Source organism: Cinclus cinclus, chromosome 1 (genome assembly GCF_963662255.1).
Source record: "Cinclus cinclus chromosome 1, bCinCin1.1, whole genome shotgun sequence".
Taxonomy (NCBI): Eukaryota; Metazoa; Chordata; class Aves; order Passeriformes; family Cinclidae; genus Cinclus; species Cinclus cinclus.
In genome coordinates, this window is record NC_085046.1 from 99965814 (window position 1) to 99985888 (window position 20075).

General features: G+C 38.6%; 1 protein-coding gene across 3 annotated transcripts in view; it reads right to left on the reverse strand.

Annotated features, from left to right (window-relative positions):
* Window positions 1–20075, reverse strand: part of GNAL (G protein subunit alpha L) — a 178242-nt gene that overhangs the window by 99141 nt on the left and 59026 nt on the right. The window contains exons 1-4 of one of the 3 annotated variants that reach the window (XM_062488006.1): window positions 13017–13155; window positions 12567–12639; window positions 11672–11726; window positions 11365–11484 (exon numbers count right to left, since the gene is read on the reverse strand). In XM_062488006.1, coding sequence (XP_062343990.1) covers window positions 11365–11484; window positions 11672–11726; window positions 12567–12639; window positions 13017–13155 — 387 coding nt within the window. Of the gene's footprint in view, window positions 1–11364; window positions 11485–11671; window positions 11727–12566; window positions 12640–12935; window positions 13156–20075 lie in introns of those variants that run through there. The other 2 variants (XM_062487999.1, XM_062487990.1) reach the window with 2 other exon arrangements.

The window sequence follows — 20075 nt, forward strand, 5'->3', positions numbered from 1 at the left end:
CCCCAAACCCTACCAACACCAAAACACCAACAAAAATCTCCACCCCACAATAAAAATACTAGATAATGGAAAATAAAACAACACGTTGAACACGATTTGTAGCTTGGGTTTCTCATTACCAACAGGGTTTAGTAAAACTAGAAGGGCAACAAGAATGAGCAAAGACGTGGAACAAGCCCTGTGAGAGAAGTTAAGGAGACTTTTTAAGTGGAAAGATAAATATTTGAAGGTATATGATATGCAATGAGAGGGGCAGTGTCGGAAAGATGAAGTATTTCTAACAGAGAAACTAGGGAAGACTTGTGGGCAGCAGGCTTGGAAAGAAAAAAACCAACAAAACAAACAAAATCTCCAAATCAATCAAGTGGCACTTCCTCATACAACACATACTTTAACTGCAGACCTCACTGCTGTAAGTGAAAGCTCACACAGGTTGGGGGAGGGGGCAAAAAAACCAAAAAACAAAACAAAAACAAAAGAAAACAAAACAAAATAACCTCAAAAACGAACAACAAAAAACCAACCAACCAACAACAACAAAAAGGCAAAGCAAAGCAAAGCAAAGCAAAGCAAAGCAAAGCAAAGCAAAGAAAAGAAAAGAAAAGAAAAGAAAAGAAAAGAAAAGAAAAGAAAAGAAAAGGAGAAAAATTAAAAGAGAAAAAAAAATTCCTGGAAGAAAAATCCACCAGAAAAAAACCTTTAGCCATAAATCTGTAGATACTAGGACAGCCAATGCGACAAACATTACTATGTGTGTGTCCCCTTCTTAAACTCTTTTTCCTGTTTCACGATCAGAGATGAGATCTGTTGCTAAATGAACCCGTGATCTGAGCAGGTACAATATTCTTATGGTTTTATTGAGCTCTGCAAATCAATTTAAGGTAAATTATCTAGGACACTGTGCATAAAACCTTTCCTTCTGCACAGAAAATTATGCTGCAGCAGCCTACTGTTCAGCAAGCCTTTTAAAGATATTATTATTAAAAAACCCCACAATATGAAAATGAATCACAGTGATTGAAAAGACCTACTGTTCACAGCTTAATAGCATCCAGAGAACTGTCACTTATCTGAAAAAGATTTTGCTTATTTCAAGTTCTGTGCCAATCTTTAACCTACACAACTTTACCCACCCCCAAGAAAATCCATAAAAGTGCTCAACGACCTCCCAGATATAAAATTAACGGGGGAAAATGATTTGCTTGTTTTGTTTTTCAATAGAAAGTATTTGTGATTTTTATATTAATATCACTTCATAACCGGAAGCTCAGCTGCATGAATGCTGTGCTGGCAGTACTAGCTGTGTGTTTAGGTCCATATATATCCAACTGTTTAAGCTTTTGCAACATTAGACCCTCGGGAATATAGCTGCTTAGGATGACTTCTGTATTTATGGAATATAATAGTTCTTGCCAGCTTTTCATTCATCAGTGAGAGGAATCAAAACCTGCTCTGTAGAACTGAAGGCCAAGGATGAAATTTAATACTTTACTTTTGAAAAATCCAGTTAGAACTCTCTGCGGTTTGAATGGCTGGATCTCAGAAATGTGGCTCTCAACAGCCATGTCCTCTACTGTCATGATTTTTAGTCCCTAAAAGTATTTTTTAATTACGATTTCTCACTTACACATTCCCTGACTAATTATGCTTCTGGTCCATGATATGGTCCATGATATACCCACACTCTGCTGCTGGTTAGCATGTTAAGTTTGCTGATGTTAAAATCTAGGGAGAAATTCAGCAGATAACAGCAGTGATTAGCAATCCTAATTCTAGGGGTGGGAAAAGAAAAACTCTACCATTCAGCTAAAAGTATGCTATTCTAAATAAGCGACTCTTCTCTTCCCAAAAAGAACAGGCAGCACTGACATCCTGAGATGGAAAGAGAAGCTAGAGGACACCTGCCCGCCAGAAAGAATATTCTCACCCACATTTTAGAAACTACAAATCCTACCATGAAGCCTCACTTTGCTGTGATACCTGCTGGAAATCTAATAATTAATGACATGGTTTCAGTAGCATGTAGTGACACCTGACCTCTTCCTCTAGTGACTGTATTTTTGTTACATAGCTTTTTCATTCACATTGGCACTCTGGAGCTGACTGCCAACCAGGTCCTGCTGCTGCTTGTGGTCAGCTGTAGGTTTGCAGGCAAGGGGCAGTTAGTTGTCTGCACAGAGGCCTGCAAGGACACACTTTCCCCTATTTTAGTTAACTATTCTTTGCCTTTTCTTGTTTTCCTACCTGACAGTTCTTAAATTTGGTATTATTGAGCTCCTATGAAAAAAGTGTGTGGGTGTATGTTAAGAAAAGAATGATCTGCACAGCTCTGTCACTTAACATCCTCTGGAAGTGAGGGTGGACGTGATCAAAAAGCACTCACCAAATTAACAGAGATAAGAGGGCTTGCATATCTTTAGCCTATTTCATCTTGCTAAACAATCTCAGTTCAAAACAGTGGGATTTTTTTTTTTTGCATTAAAATATATTTAAGTCCTACTGACAGCACGAAGAAAACTCAAATGTAATGAATTGGCAGAAGTGTCAGAAAATGTTTACTTTTAAAAGATTTAAAAGGCAAAGTTCAGCTCTGACATCGACGTAACAGAAAAAATTCCAATATTCTATCTTGCCTAAGGATAAATATCCTTTCAAAACGTCCAGCATAGGTTTTTAAAACAATTGCCAGAGTACACTTTAAACCAACCAAAATTAATCAACTGATTTAAAGCAAGAAGCCCTAATCTGCATGCTTCATATGATCGCTGGCATGCTTACAACCAGAGCTAGCTCCGTTCCAAGAAATTATTACAATCTTCCAACGTAAAAGGCAATGTGAACTTGAAACTGTGTTGTACAGATTACATTCTCCTCCTGACTCCTTTTAAAGAGAAGGCTCTGAAACTTGAATTGACTCTCTTTAACTACAGCAAAACAAATTATGTGACAAGGGTGACAGAACAAAACCATAACCATTTTATGGAAACTTTTAGCAGCTAACTGCAAATATGCATTGTTCTTGCCTTTTATCTGCTTTATAGCAGTCCTATTTATATGTATTATAAAGAGCTTCTTAGATCCTCAGAGGGAAAAAAAATGTTCGTAATACTTTTTTGTTTTCAACCTATCTATTTCAGTGTATGCAAGGTATACATAGAGTCTTCTGTTCACACTGTTTAGCTTGTTCTCTGTTCCTCAGCTCAGGTTGCTACCTTCTGCAAACAAAATATCCTGTCTGTGTATGCAGTCTTTGTTGACTTTAAAAAAGGTAATCTGCTGCTGACAATAAGTACAAGCCATGGATGAAGCTATGGAGGCGATGAGAAAAACAAGCAAAGGTCTAAGCTGGCAATGCTTAACACTATTGCAGAAAGAGAAGCTGTGATCTCAGCAGGTGCTGAAGAAAGGGGAATGCAGCTCTTTGCAGATGAACACTGACTTCTTTGGAACTCTAAATAATGACACTAATATTATTTGAGTAGGTGACAGTCTCTGTTCCATAGTTCTTCACTGGCTTCAGTGACAAGGTGCATACACGTGATGATTTATCCATGATCTGCACACTTTTATCATGGTCCCTGAAGTAAAAAAACAAAGATTCTCCCTGACTAGAAAACATACTACTTTTCCAGAGCACTCAAAAATAGCAAAAGCAGCAAATCAACCTGTGATCTTTGGACTAAGAGATTAAAATAATTAATTGATAACAAAGACAATTCTGAAACGTACTCTGCTATGTCTACCTTTTCTTTGGTTGTGATGGAAAATGTGTCTTATTGTAGTTTATAAATAATTACAATTAATAAAATAATTCACTATCCTTCTTGTGAAAACTGCCACTTGTGAAAGTCTGAAATGTCATCATCCTTTGACTAAATGGACAATGTGTCTTCATTAAGAGTGTGGATACTTTTTGCACTTATTTTACTTCCATTATAATTCAGTTCTATTTACACATAAGGGGAAAAACCAGTGAATTTCTTGCCATCATTTGATGGTCATGTCAAATCTTGATATATAAACTACTTGGTAATTAAATCTTCTACAGAGATTTCAGTGCACCTTTAGGGTATTGGTAAAAATGACAAGAATTTCTTCTGTTTATTGCCTGAAGAAAGACTGGGAATCAGGATTAGTCCGTCATTCTGGCCAGGCTACTACACCTCTGTCAAGCATCACCACAGGGATCAGTGCTACTCCGCTGACTGTTTTTCCAAACCTTACCTCCTAGGATGGCACACGACTGCTGCCACCTCTGCATTGCAGGATTGCTTTCAGAAGACACCCTGGCAGCAGCCACAGCTGTGAAGGAATTCAAAATAGCAGACCCCCAAAGCAACCACACTTTAAACTAAACACAGATCTGTGACCAGGACAACAATAGCACAGGCTTTAACCTATTGATTCTGCCTTTCTTAAATTCAAAATTAGTGAGTACATTAAAAAATACTTGATAAACAAAAATCTAATACTCAGAAATGATCCTCTAGTACATTTTTGGTTCTGTGAGGAGAATCAGTCACTCCTACTTAAAATGATAATTCAAGTTATTAGTCTTCCTGTTGCCATCAAACCAAAATCCAAATTTAGACATAAAAATATTTTTATCCTAGTAAAATGCAATGTAAGTATATGAACTTTTCATCTCAAATTGTAGCAAAAAAGGGGAGAATGTGACATTTATTATTACTAATTTGCAGTAGTTGACTGGATTGTGGACTGACTGTAAAAAGCCTCTAATTAATTTGTAATGGTAGGTACAAAATTTGGAAGCAACACCAGAAAATGTAAACAGGTTTGGAGACCACAGAAATAACTTAAGCTTTACTTAGCAGCAGCATTACTAATAATAATAATAATAATAATAATAATAATAATAATAATAATAATAATAATAATAATAAATATCTTTCCAGTTTCACAATGAAAACTCTGTGTTGTGTGACGATAGTAAATAAGTCAGGCTGTAAAGTGTGAATACCATCTCACTGTCTGGGAAATCAGACTCACAATGTAAGACAGCAAACATTTAATTTGGCATTACTATGATGATGAAATACTTAATGTAACACCGAGCTTTATTCATAGCCACCATTGTTCATAAGACTTTCTCAAATAACTGCCTTTTCAGAATGGAATTAATTATTTTACACTGCAAGCTATGAAAAAAAAATACTCTAAAAAATGCAAAGTACTTGTGAAAAAGGTGAATGAACCTTTTCCAGATATTTCAATCTGTTCTTAAAAATACTGAGGCAGGAAGGCTTAGAAACAAAATTTATTATCTGTATCTTTAATTTTTTTTCTGAATATAACTCCTATTTATTAACTTTGGATCATTTGCGATTATCTACAGGATTTCCTATGACTCCCGGTATTCTACTCTACAGTATTCAATCCCAGTATTTCTACTGTTAATTGTTGGGGGTTTAAGTAGATCCCTGAGCTCCTTTCCTGGGATACAAATTTAATTCATTACGTCTCATTGGTATATACTGTTGTGGGTCAGTAAGTTTGGAGCAAGGGATGGAAGAAATATGTTACACTTTCATTACAGAATAATGTTCTACCATAGCAAAAACCTTACCTTATTTTATGCTTGAACATCAGTTTTTTGTCTAAAGCAAGCACAATCCCAAACACAAACTGTGTATTTTAAGCAAGAAATCCTGAGCTTCACAGAAGAGCAATACTTTATACACAAAGCACTTCAATTTTAAGATCCAGTTGTTTTCAGTAAATTCAGAGTATTTATTAAGAAGATAAAATAAAGGAATTAAAGAAAACCATGGTACTGTTTTTGCAATTTTACAGTTCCAGTATATATTATAAATTTGAGAAGTAAAGATGTTTTGAGATTTGTTGGTTTGGGCTTCCCCCCCCCTCCCAGATTGTCCTATACTTGTTTGTAGTGTGATTCCAGTTGCAGTCTTGTATTTTTGAAAATACACAATTGAAAAAATAACTGATTATTTCTGAAAGCACTACTGGGATTGATTGACTGATCCACCAAAACCAAACTTACTGCTTACAGAGAACAAAAACAACATAAAAAGTAACACTGAAGTATTTTTTTTGATCTCATGTATGAAATTATTGTAACTTCAATACTGACTAGTCAGAAGGATTCAGTTTTGCTGGTTTAATGAAAAGCAAACAGCTTAAGCCACATCTGCTTGCAAACAAGTATTTCATATAGAAGAAAAGCTATTGCTGGGCTTCAGCAGAATCTGCTCTTCACGTGAAAACAGCTCAAAATCAGTATCTGCTGTTAATACAGAGTGCACAGCATGAAAACAACTGCTACCACAACAAAGACATTTCATGGGTTACCTGATTGCTTCTTCTCCCTAATATCCACTACTTTCCAGCATCAGTTCTGACAATTTTAACCTCTGTATGAAGAATAAGGAGCTGCCAACAGCTGTAACAGCGTATGTGTTTTCAGCTGTCCTTCTCTGACAGCCTTCTTCATTAGTTCTTCAGGGGTTATTAACTCAGGGCAGTAATAATGTTGCCAGACCCACACAACTTTTTTGTTGTCTGACCTTTCAGATACTTTCTGTGTTTGTTTAAATGGGAAAATATGTGTTTATGTAAATATGAAAACCTACCAATGTGCATTTTAGATCGCAGAACACCATAAATAACTTAAATTTTTGAAGTCTAATTGATTTTAAAAAGTTAATATTGACCACAGTAATGTTAAGTATTGCAGTGACAGGTAGTTATGAAAACTTGTGTTCATTCTATCCAAAATGGTAAACAAAGCCCTAAAGTAAAATGGTTGGACAGAAAGGAAAATCAAGTGAAGCTGAGTGGCAATATTATCTGCATTTTCACTTTTATGTTATTTTCAGGTAAAACATTGTATATTTTCACACCCACAAAAAAGATGGGAAAACTGTGAGCTAAGTGAAAATCAGAAAATGTAAGGTAATGCTAATTTGTAACTCCTTTGGGCTACATCAAAGGGAAACTTAAACAATTTGTGGTCAAATAAAGTTGAAGTATTAACTGTACAACCCAAGCAAGTTTAACCACATATGAACCACACTGTGGAAAGCGGTCACCTCCAGGCATCAACACAAGATTGAATTTGAATACCAGGTATCATAAAAATTTGAAATGCTTAACAAAAATCTATGTAACTTCAAATTCTGAGCAAAAGTATTTCTTCCTTTATCTTGTCTTTATATTATGAATATGATGTCCTGATTTTTAAGAGGAAAACCTGAAGGAAAATGAAAGTCATCAGATAGAACTCAAACCACAATATCTGAAAATGTAAAGCAAACCGCAGACCTGATTAATCTAAAGCACTTTCCCTGTCAATGCACATTAACACTTCATTCTTAACAGCTAAATTGAAGACCTTGCCTGACTAATAAAACAGCTCTAAAAATTATAATTAAAACTCACATACTAAAATCAGCACAAGGGACTGCATCTACACAATTCACTGCTTACGAAGTTTCCAAAAAATACGTTTCCTCCCTAAAATACTCTTTGCGAAGGAAGACGATCTTTTGAAAACTCTCCCTGCTCCCTAAAACCTGTGAAGTGTTTACATGTCCTCTGTTAAGCAGATGCTTCATGTTGCTGGTAACTGGTTTGTATGGCCAAACACTTGACAATGCAGCCCAGACCATTACCTGCTATAAACCCATAGAAAACTGATTAGATTAGCTTCATTCAAGACATATTTTTTGCAATGCGACTTTGTTTGGCTACATTTTTGGGGAAGACAGGGGGTGAAGGAATTGCACACTGAGCAACTTTGTAGTTCCCAGAAAATTCAAGAACCTTAATAAAGACAACTGAACTTGAGTGAACATAGGCTTAGAGAACATACCACAGCTACCATCATAATATGGCCTTAATACGTTCACCCTGATTCAAAACTGATAAATAAAGGATTAAATTGCAGCAGGCCAATTCCTGTTAACTTTAGCAAACATCAATTAAAACTTTGCCAAAAATAATAAAAAAATCCTTTTTGATAGGGCATGCACGCTACAATTCCAGTGTTAAAGCACTTTCACTGATTCCACCTTCAAGCAAATACAATGCCTAATCTGGTCAGACAAAAATTTATCTTTATTCCCGTCACAACTTCAAGGAAGAAAATACAGTGGACACTTGACTTATTTCTATTTATCAATTTTGCAAAAACTCTAGCTCTAATTCTTATGATTTACAGAATTATAACACATCAGTCAACCAGGAAATACTTTGTAGAGATTGCACAGTCTTTTAAAAAATAATGAAAGACTATGTAAAAATTCTTAAAAAAAAAATCCAGAAAGCTTTCAATTTTTTATACCATCTAAAAGGATCATCAAGGTAGCATAACCAAACCATATAAATAATGATTTTTTAAAAGTAAATAAAAGTCTTGTGGGGGGCACACCACAGACTCTTAAAGTAATATTAAAACACAGTAAAGAGAAAACCATTTGTTTTAAAATTTGTATCACTACTAAATAAAATGTTCTGCTTACATTTTATAAAGAGGTATGTAATTTTAAAAACCAGACAAACAAAGACCGACCCAGAATATCTCAGTCTAAATATGAAGTCCCCATCTTTACTCAAATTCTTGGAATTGCTGTCATAAATTACAATTAAGAGTATGATTTCACCCAAAGGAAATCAGTGTTTTCATATCCAGTTGTTTCAAGGACAATTTTCACAATTAAATGTGTATTAGTTAATTTGTATGCAATTTAAGAATGTCTGTCCAAGCACATCCAATATGTCACAAACATACTTAAATTAGTGCCCCAGGAGTGATGGTCAGATTGTGCCATCAGTGAAGTTTCTGCATTTCATCGGAGATCTCTCTTTGAAGACTCATGGTAAGGTGCAGTCATTTTCCAACATTTGGCATGTAATGTATCTGAAATCCATCTTCAACTAATACACATTGATTTTTATGACAAAGATTACATGGTTAATGTCATGAAAAAAATGGCACATCTGTAATTCAAATTGCAACACTAAGGGTCTTTAGCAACTTATTTCCATTCATACTGTCACAAACTCCAAAGCTGCCTCTTCCCTCACTCAAAGAAGAGTAATCTTTGCCACTTTACAGAATGTACCAAAATGTGCCCCAGAGCTGCCTATGCCAGCATTTTTTCCTTTACAACTATTTTGAAGTAAGGATGATTAGACCTAAAGTCTTGAATGCCTACTGCTAAATACTTGGTTTGGGCTCAAAGGCCTTACTCCATGCATCAGCTATTAATTACAGAATCAGTAATGCTTAGCAGAGGATGCCTGACTGATTACTATCCAAGTATTTATTTTTATATCTGTCCTTATCCAAAAATACTAAGTGGGTCAAAATTTATTTCAGCTGGAAACCTAATTTTACTTTATTGTTGGCTTAAACGAGTAAAATCAAGCCCTGAAGCACAATAGCATTTTTTTTCAATCTGTCTTGCTCACAAATCCTCCTGGAGATAAATAACATTTTAAACCAAGAAAAATGCTGAAGCCCCAAAAGATCTTGGCATATTTTAAGTTTTACAAATATTAAACCTATTGATTGAGCTGAGAAGAAAACAGAAGAGAAAATATATGTGATGCATAAATAGATTTACTTCTAAACCAGTATTAGATTTCTCTTCTTCTTTTGAACTTCAAACAACCTTTTAAATATTTTTATAACATTAGGACTGGTAATTGACACTATTTAAATAACATGATGGTATTTTCAGAAAATCAATTTAATTAAAGACTACTTATTAATATTTTTCTTTTAAACCAAAAAGGACTTTGAATTAAGATTTCAAATAAATTATTAATTGTTTCAAAGTCCACTGGGTCCTATTCTTTTCCCCTCCAAGAAGGTTAAATTTTCCTCTATGTAAAATACCAAGCCATGGTCAAATTTGACCAGATAGAGCCAGCTTCTGTGAAAAAGGAGAAAATTTGAAAGCAATAAAAAAAAATAAATCTCCAGCCTTATCAAAAGTTCAGTTTAGCTTTCTTTTATCCCAGAAACTCAAAAGAACATATGTACTGTAGAGAACTGCAAAGTGTATGTATCATCATTTTTTTTACTCAAACATCTAAGGATCAAAATTCAAGAAAAAAAGCCCCGCATAAAACGAGCAACAAATGCCCCAGAACTGTAACACCTGCATAAGACAAATACTTCATGTCAAGCTCACTTTCCATTTCTAAAAGGTGTTTCTCATTTTCACTAACTTATATCCACCAACTGAGCAATTATGCAATATGTGGGTGTACCTTGCAGTCGTTTTTTTTTTTTTAACATCTGCATTCTGTGTTAAATTCTAACTTACAAGATGTCTGATAATTTTTCTTTATCTCCAGCCTTCAAAGTGGGAGCTTTACCAGAGGCAAAACCACACATCAGAGAAGATGAGTCATATAATAAAGAAACGACTCTTCCCCTTCTCCCCCTTGCACCCTGAAGCTATAATAACCTAAAGACACTCTATTGTAAATGGCTTCTTTGGCAGTATTGATAGCATGTACAACTCACTATCATTTAGCCAACAAATGAAGATATTTTTAAGTCCTTACTGTTTCCATAACAAATTGCTTTCAGTACCATTTTAAGGCAAATTAAAACTGTGCTACTGCAAAAATAAAATTCAGAATGTCTATACACTTGCTTTCATGACATGCATAAATTATGAAACATTCTATCCATGTGCTTATAAATAATAACATAAAAAGATAAAAATAACGTAAGATGCCCATGCAAGTTAATCTGAAAAGTATCTCTCATTTGCATACAAAAGATCAGCCTCCAGGCAGAAGTCCCACATTGATTCCATATCAAATTAAGGCAACATTTACATATAAGCAAACCACTGCTCATGCCAACTACAACACATGAGGAAGCAAAGCACCTAACTTGACCACTGCTTACAGAGGTTTCCACTCTGAAGTTCAGTAAGTATGGGAAGCAACACTGAGGCCACTCTGGCCTTTTATTTCCTTTTATATCCTTTTCTGCAGGTAGACAGCAACTCCTCAGACTAACATCCTGCATCTAATTCCACATAGGAAATCAGCTTTCAACGAAGTCTTATTTGATGTGTCAATATGTAAGATTGCATCAGAAAATCTGATGAGAGAACTAAATGCAGAAACAGCATTTACAAACAGCAGCAAATAAATCCGTAACAACAAAACCTTGCACCACTAAAACAGGTGCAACCACCAGAGTCTTGTAAGAAAGTTTACAGAGGTGATGCTGGTGTAAGATGTTTCCATGACCATCTTCCAAAAAGTAAAAAACACCAATGTTTCAGTAAATCAAAACGAAGCAACACGCTCCCCCTTGAAGCAGAATAAATCAGTGGTTTCTATTCTTACCTGCGTATAGTCAAAGTCAGAAAGAGGAGCTATACTCTTGATGTAGTCCATTCGAAATTGGTTTTCTGGGTTGGCCAATGGAACTGGGGGTATTAAAGTGCTCATAGCTGAAACTATAGTCTAGAATTGGATAAAACAAAAAAAACCAAACAAATTAACCTGGATAAATCAAGGATACAGGATCAATAGAAGATAATCCAATCTAATCAGCAAAATGGGATTTCTCTCATCAAAATCATGGAGAGCATAATCCTTATAATTTCCAGTACAAACAAGCATTTAAGAACAGTATAAAGTGTGTTCTTACCACAATCGCATCTTTAACGTTTTTCCGAATATCCAGTATTTTCTGTTTCTTTTCTCTGCATTAAAACAGAAATATTAACACTTTGATTTTTTTCTTCCAAAGCAGTTCAGTCACTTGCATGTAATTTTTTCACTGATTGCTTGTTTATCTGCTCTTCAAACATTAAAATGTACTAATAGAAATAAAAAAAAGGCAAGACAAATACATTTTCCCCTTATCTGTTTTCTTGCATGGTATGAAGAGCAATGCACATTCATCCCTGATATATTTTGTTAAATCAGACAATCACAGCCACATCTGCAAAGCCTCCCCTGATGGAACTGGAAGTCATTCTTTCATTTCTACAGCATGCTGTAAACATGCTCTAAATTAACAACACGTAGGTGAAGGCCAACAAATATCTAAAATGAATGCTATGGATTAATAATGATTTCCAGCAAAGAGTTCTTTAGAGAGAAAATGATGTAGCCTCACAAAACAGGATGATTTAGAACAAATAGGCAAAATTAGTTTCAGTTTTACATTAACCCCAGCAACGGAAAATCAGCACACAGTGTCATCCTGATTACGATTTGACATGTATTTTTATATTACAGACAGATGCAATATTTGGTTATTTGCTTCTATGTAAAAAGTAGTCGCCATGTTGTTGCTACACAGGGGCCTGTCAAGCGCTGCAGTAGCAACAGTGTAAAATACAGTAAAGGGGCCAGAAGGAGAAAATGCAAACATACAATAGCAGCAATTTCCTTATTCTCACTCCCTTCCCTCCCTCAAAACACAGCCAAGCCACCAAAACACCGAGGATGAGAGGAGAAATTTCCTAGCCTACTGTGTGTTAACCTGTTTCCAACATTTAAGGAAAAATAAGTCACAAAGTGTCAATAATTCTTACTCTGAATTAAATCCATTGACGTGTAGGATTCGCATTTGTTTCACAATAGTGCTTTTTCCTGACTCACCAGCCCCTAAAAGAGAAAGAAGGAAAGGGAGAACACTGTGATACACGGTTCAGGCTGGGGGGGGTCGGAGCGTTTTGGGTTTTTATGTTTTTTTTTTTTTTTTTTTTTTTTTTTTTGTCGTTGTTGTTGCTGTTGTTTTTGGACGCGACAGCATCTCCCACCTCGGCAGCATTTCTGTATGTGTGCATCCATGTGGCTCAGGCGGCTGAGCTCGATCTGTGGACGCCTGGCTCATCGCTCAACACAGCAGCCTACATTTTCCACAGCCGAGGCGCACGCCGCATCTCCCCTCTCGGCTGCGCCCGCCGCCCCGCCGGGCTGGGGCTGCTGCCCCCTCCTCGCCCTGCTCGCCCCGGCCCCTACCTCTGCCGCTTCCTCCTTACCCAGCAGCAGCAAGCGGTGTGTCGCTTTATAAGCCAGCCTCTCTTTCTGCAACTGCTTCTCTATTTTTTTGTTGGCTTCTCGCTGCGCTTTCTCATCGATACGCTGATCCTCCGTTTTGCTGTTGCCCAAACACCCCATAGCCGCTGCTCAGGGTGGATGTCAAATCGCTGCCTTCTCAGATTTAGTATTTACAAGGGGGAGGGAGTGGGGGGAGGCAGAAGACAAGTCCTTATATCCGCGTGTCTCCCCGCGACGGTTTCTCTCCGCTTCTTCCCACCCGGCTCGCTCACATAAAATGGTCTCTGGCCGCTTTCCGATCGCAGCGGAGTCGGCTGCCTCGCTCCCCACCAGAGATGCGGAGAGCAGGCGGCAGAGGTAACCCTGCCCCGGCGGGGAGGGGGTGGGGGGAGAGAGCTGTGCAAAAATGCCTAACATACAACGAGAGGGAGAAAAGGGCTCCTCCTGGAAACGAGCCGGGTGCCGCTCTCCGCTCTCCCTCCCCACCGCACACACAATCCCTATATTTCTCTGTAAAGGTCTATTTTTGTCTTCCTAACTCAGCACTGCCTCTTTCTGCGAGACCAGGAAACAGCCCCGCTACCAGCCCTACGCGCAGGGAAGCCGAAGGAGAAAGGTAAAAGCCGGACGGATCTACCTGGATCCTGCGGGGCCGGGACCAGGCGGCACTGCCGGCTCCGCGCCCCCCGCCCCGGGCCGCCCCCGCCCGCCGGCCCCGGCCGCGCTGCTGCCGCCAAAACCCGGAGCCGGCATCGCCGCCGCGGGACCTGCGGCCTCCGGCCCCCCCGCGGCCTGCCGCAGGGGCAGGGAGCTGCGGGACGCGGCTTGGGGACACGGTGGGGGGGGGGGGGGGGGGGGGGCGCTTTTCCCGACCTTTCCCCGCGCTCCTCGGCGGTACTGGAAGAGCCTGGCCTCTACCAGAGCGAGGGCTGGGCACTCCCTGGAATCCCAGGCCGGCACAGGTGATGGCTGCCATCGTGACTGACCTGCGGGAGCAGCGCCGAGAGCCAGCCCCTGGCACCGGGCTGTGGGAGCGGCCGGGGTCTGCCCGCGTGTACCCCGACACACAGAGCACGCATATGCACAAACACCCTGCCTCCAATTCTTAAACAACGAAAATGTCCCCTTCCACACGAGTAGTCACGGCAGCACATGGGCCGCTTTTTCCCTATGAATATTCCAAACTGCATCAGCCGAACCAGAAAATGAAGCTGTCAAAACAGCTCATGGTAATGTGTAATCCGAACATGATAACATACACATCTAATATCACTACAACAACAAATGTTGACAAGAAACTGTATCTCCGTTCCTCCATTTGCCTCCATTTTAGATCCTAAAATGAATCTTCAAGCTAGACAACCCTATAGGTATTCCTTTTTGTTTCAAACCTCTTGCCTTGCAAACCGGCACCTCAGTGCAAAAGCAGCAGTACAGCACCTGGCTCTTCCTCAACTCCCCCTGCATAGAAACCACCTGCACTACTCAAACCTGGTGCTTGATACACTGAGGCACCAGAACACTAGAAAAAGGATGGACATTACTCTGGAGTCCCAAAGTATTTTCAGCTTTTATCTCCAAATACTATTAGTCCCCCATACTTTCAAAGATGGCTTACTGAAAAATTAATATTTTGATAGATACATACATGTGCAAAATCCTGTTCATGACTAAAATCAGAAACATTGCCTTCAACTTCAATCAAATAAAATAGCATTTTAATCTAAAAAGTCTTGAGATGTATGTAGCAAAAAGAAATTAGATTTTAAAGCCAGAAGGATTTATTTTAGTTGCTTTTGCTTTTTTTTCAATGGCTCCCTCACTCAGGTGGGAAGTGCTGAATCAAGGAAGAGAAACTGGTACTGTCTACTTTGAGCAGACATCAGAGGAAGGTGAAAAGGACAGGACCCAGAAAGTGAACAGGTACTGCTCCACCTGTGGTTGGGTATGTGTTGTTTTCAGGAGGCTATGGAATTCAAGCGCCAGATATGTGGTTTTATGGTACTGCTTGATCTTGACTCTGGAAGCTGCTTTCATCTTCTGTCTTACATAGGTGGAGGGAACTGGGGGGAGAGAGGGAGGTAACACACTACAGCATTTACAGGATCTGCCAGGTCAAAATATGCATTTTTTTAAGTGTTACTAAGCTGCATTTTTTTAGGACAGACTGCTTTTTTTTTTTTCCTATTGACATTATTCTGTCTGGAGAGGCAAAAACCACCGCAGATACAGAGAGGTTTGGAAGCACAATTCACGGTGACTGCTGTTTTTGGAGGCTGTCAGACACAGGTTATGATGAATATCTTTTGTGAAGAGCAGTCATGTTTGCTCCCTGCCACAGCACTATGAGAGCTCAAAACTGAATGGCTTGGTTAGAAATCGCTAACTGGGTCTGACTTTTCAAAGTCCTTCAGTGTTGGAAGCTGTAATTTATGATGCACAAGATGTGTGTAGCCACATTTATTACCTATGTAAATACCTCAATTTGAGACCTAAGTCCCAAATCTGACTAGTGTCAGTCAGTCTGCAGGAATCTGCCCTGTTTCTTCCCCTCTTCAGCAGTTTTCCTCTTTCATGTACTAACATTGAGATTTTTGGTGCAGACTTGTTCCCAGCTTTTATTGGCTCAGTGCCAATAAATAGAATTTTACAAGATCCTGGTATATCCTGCTTTTACCTTTCTCCAAAAGAGGGAAAGTGTTTCTCATTTCCTCTCTCCCCCTCGAAAACCCCATGACCTTTTTGGGTCTCTTCCTCCTGAGAAAAGATCACACAGTTCAAGAATGACATGCGCAAGCAACCTGTGCCTAGAAAGAACTTTTAGCTGTAATTATATTCCCAACCCTCCCTTTGCTCTTCCCAAACACAGCATTTATCCCGACCTAGCTGAACTACAAAATCCTAGAAGCAATAATAAACAATAGAGAAATTTTCACTCCCTTTGGACACAGCTCTTTTTTTTTCCAGAGAGAAACCATAACTATCATATGAATATGTTTCTTCTGCACACAGATAAATCTAAAACTCTGTAAAAGGCTGCAGCAGTGCTGCTTCACCAAACCAACTTGCAGTACAAATTGTACAAAGGAATAAAAACAAAATCCTGGACAAAGGAAAGAAGACCCTTTCTGGTCTTCCCCTCTCTTCTGAGACAACCAGTGTGGGATCCTCCTTGAGCTCCTGAAAGATGAAGTATTTCATATTGCCTTTGCCCCTTCATATGAGGCAACTATGTATACATACATATAGTTATATATGCACATTTATATATGCATATATTTATAAACAGAAATACACACGGAGTGGATATTTGTGTGCAAAAAATGAGGTTTGCCAAGTCTACTTCAGACTTGGTGCTATCCCCTCATGAAACCAGGCAATACAGCATCAACCCTCCTGGAAGGAAACTGGAGACTTTACTTCCTGTTTTCAAGTTCCCACCTCAGGATGCACCGTTTGTGAGCCTCAGGATGAATGCTGGGGAGCACAAGCTGCTTGCTTAAGGCCATATTTGTGTTCTTGTATGGAGGAGGACTGACAACCCAGCTGAAGCCACACTGGGTGGCTACCCCTGCCACAAAGTCAGTCTTGTTTCTTGTGCCTGTTCTGCTTGGCGTAAGAAGGGACAAAACCCCAGGAAGAATTAATGCGGTGTTCCTATGGATGCAGCTCAAGAGATCTGGTTGCCCCTCCAATCCAGAGCAGGACTTACGTAGAGCTTTTTCTTGCAAACACTAGGTAAAAGTGGAGAAAGTTTCTATACAGCAACCCTGCAGACCATTTGCAACCTATCTTCCCTTTACACAGTCTCCTTTGTGGCTTTGGTTTCGTTTTTCAAAAATAAGAGCAAATGGAAAGATGGATGTTATCAAAAGCATAGGAGGGACCTAAGACACTGGTAAAGATATTCTTCTGGCTTGCCAGTCTTCCTGCCTCACCTTTCACAGGGATCTCGGAACTCTCTGCTGACACTGTCCTTGAGTAGGGGAACTGCACTAGGTGAGTAACACTGGTGACCTTATCTCTGCTTTTCCTCACTGACCTGTCTTTTTCGTGTAGCCCACTGCTACAAATCAGGATATGCAAATCACTAGTGGTTGAGTTTTAACTCCACCTCAGCATCAAACTTGGGAGGAAAAAAATTAATAGTAAAATTGAATTAATTGAAAAATTAATTGTAACTGCATAGGTATTCAAGAAAAATAATTCTTTCTCTCTAGTAATAAATTATTGGTAAATTTTTCTCTCTGTAGATGTCAAATATTAACACAAAAGTACACACTCTATGGAAGGCTACATTTGGAGTTTTATAAGATGTATGAACCAGGATTCAAAAAAATTATGACTCTTAATTGTGTTAAAAATACTGACTAAGAGTTTGGGAAAAAACAGCATGTACTTTGCAGAGAAGTTAATATCACACACAAAAAAATATAACCATCTTTCTGTTTAAACCCAAGACCTCAAAAAAGGTCACTCCACTTTTTTGGGAGGGGCTTATTTGTTTTAAGAAGCAGGATGGGAGAGATGCTAGAAATGAAGAGTTATGCATTTCCACAGTGACTGTGGACCTGATCCCAAATTGTCTTCATGTCCATCGATTAAGGACAAATTCAGTGATGCAGAAGAGGGTCAGGAAATGCCGAGGGGCTGGCAAAGCTCTGAGTAGTTACTTGGCTGCTTGACATGGTTTGCTGTCCCCATTCCCGAGCCACTCCTTGATTTGGCAGCTGCCACAATGTAGTTCACCTGACAAACCAACTTTTCTGGTGCCCACTCCTCTCCTATCTTTCTGCAGCACAGGGAGCAAAAGGGAGAAAGCAGGTGATGTGATGGAATAGAAGGCTGTGGGCTAATAATAGTAGTCTGAAGAAAAAGAAAAGTTTTCCATAGAAAAACTGCAGGCAGCAGTCCACAGAAATGACAGGGATAGCCTTTAGCCCTAAGAAAGTATTTGTGAAGGGGAGGATTAGATCTAAGCAGGAGCCAGATGCTCCTCGGGAAGCCTGTGTGGAAAAGCATCAGGTGAAAAGTCGATTTGCAGTATGATTACACTAAAGAAAGAGGACAATCCTCTTTCATTCAAGCTAGTTATTCCTCATCCAAGCTAGTTATTCTTCATCCATGTCCCATGGAACAGCGAACTTCTGCTATGGTCATCCCATCAGCTCAGGGTTTCTCTTTAGACCCTTATTGGTAAAATAACTCGGGTGTTTATTCTTGTCTTTTCTGACTAGAAATTCCTTATCTATGAAGAGAAACTCACATGGCATCATTCCACACACGTCCATCTGTTGGTACCAGAGGCAGAAGCAGCTGATTGAAGCTAACACAAATCCAGCAACGTCCTAATAGCATTTAGAAGACTAAGAAATCTCCTGTGGTTTTAATATTCTTACATATTACAATGAAATAACACTGTTAAACAAAATGTCACGGATGCATCTGCAATAAGCAGAAGGGACACATCTTTTGATGAATTTGCAAGACAATATATATTATTATAGGACATGTTACATTTTTGGCAAAACACGAGGCACTTTTCTGTCTGTATCCTAGTTTATGAAGAATTTCACTTGGCTGGACACTCCAAGGGCACTTCCCCGACTTCTCCCCCCACCCCACCCCCCTGAACAAAGTAATATATTCCCATTTTAAGGCAGTGGAAAATTAGTTCTAATCAGTTGTTTAGGACAGTCATCAGTATTAAACATATTTAAATAAAGCAAGGCAAAACATGCTAATATTGCCCTAATTTAGAAGTGAATCAATCAATCAATCAGTAAGTCAGCTAGAATTATAGCTGAAGTTAACACTTTCAGAAAAGGAGTAAAATCTGTACAGGAGACATGTCCTGGATTCTCTGCAACATGCTGATTAACCTTGCACAGCTGTAACAGCAAAGCCAAATCATTTGTCTGCAGTTTTTAGAAGGTTTTGTATGTCACATAAAATTTTGCATTTAATAGTAAATGCTCAGGCCAACTATCATGATCACTATTTGGACAGGAACAACAAAACTGGAAGGAAAAATAGCTTGTGAGACAGTGAACATAGGTGTGATGTGCCTTATCCTCACCTTTAACTCCAAGGCATACCTCTGAGCAGGACACTCACAGTCACAGCATGCCTGCCTCCACCCCTCGTCTTTAGACAACATTTTGCAGAGCTAGATTTTCTCTACATTTACCCCGATTTTCTCTACATTTACCCCAAGCACATCTGACTTGTGATTTCCTTGTATTATCCCTCTATCTTGATATATACTTAGAGATACTTTTCAGTTTCTTCTCAGTTGTTTTAACATCTCTGCTTGAGAAGTTAAGTTTTAGCTACCCCAGGAAATGGTTGATTAAAAAAAAAGAAAAAAAATAGAAAGTCTCTACATATTTAAAAAGTTACGCTCTAATTCCTGTGAGAGCCTGCATGGTTAGTGGCCTCTCTCAATAGAAATTTCTTACAAATATAGAAAATCATTGCATACAACTACTTTAGCATGAAGTGGGGAATTCTGTAACTGTTCCTTAACCCTGTTTAAGGATCCCAACATGCAATTACACACAAGAGCAATCATTAAAAATTTGCTTCAGGAAATAATGTTGCCAGTAAGTTGGTAGCCTCATGCACTCACAACCTGATTTACATCAATGACATTTACCACAGAAATACAGATTTTGCTTGACTAGCAAATCCAGATAAAATATCAAAACTTACTGAATAAACAACAACCCAGTATTTTTCTCCTTATGCATCTAATTTTTTAAACTATACATCTGCTTGTAACAAATACCTGTTGAGTCATGTTCTGCTTGGCTTTTTGTGATATTAGATCTTAAGTCTCCTATAAGTATTTCTGCGGTATATTTGTACAAAGCAGATGATCTCTGGATTAAATAGCTCTCACATATTTGCTCATAATTGAAGAGACACGACTTGTTGAACCACGTGGTCCTTTCCACAACGAGGTTTATGTTACAATTAAACTTCAGGCTTTCGTGACATGAATTTATTTATTTCTCTGGATAGAGAAAATGTTCAAT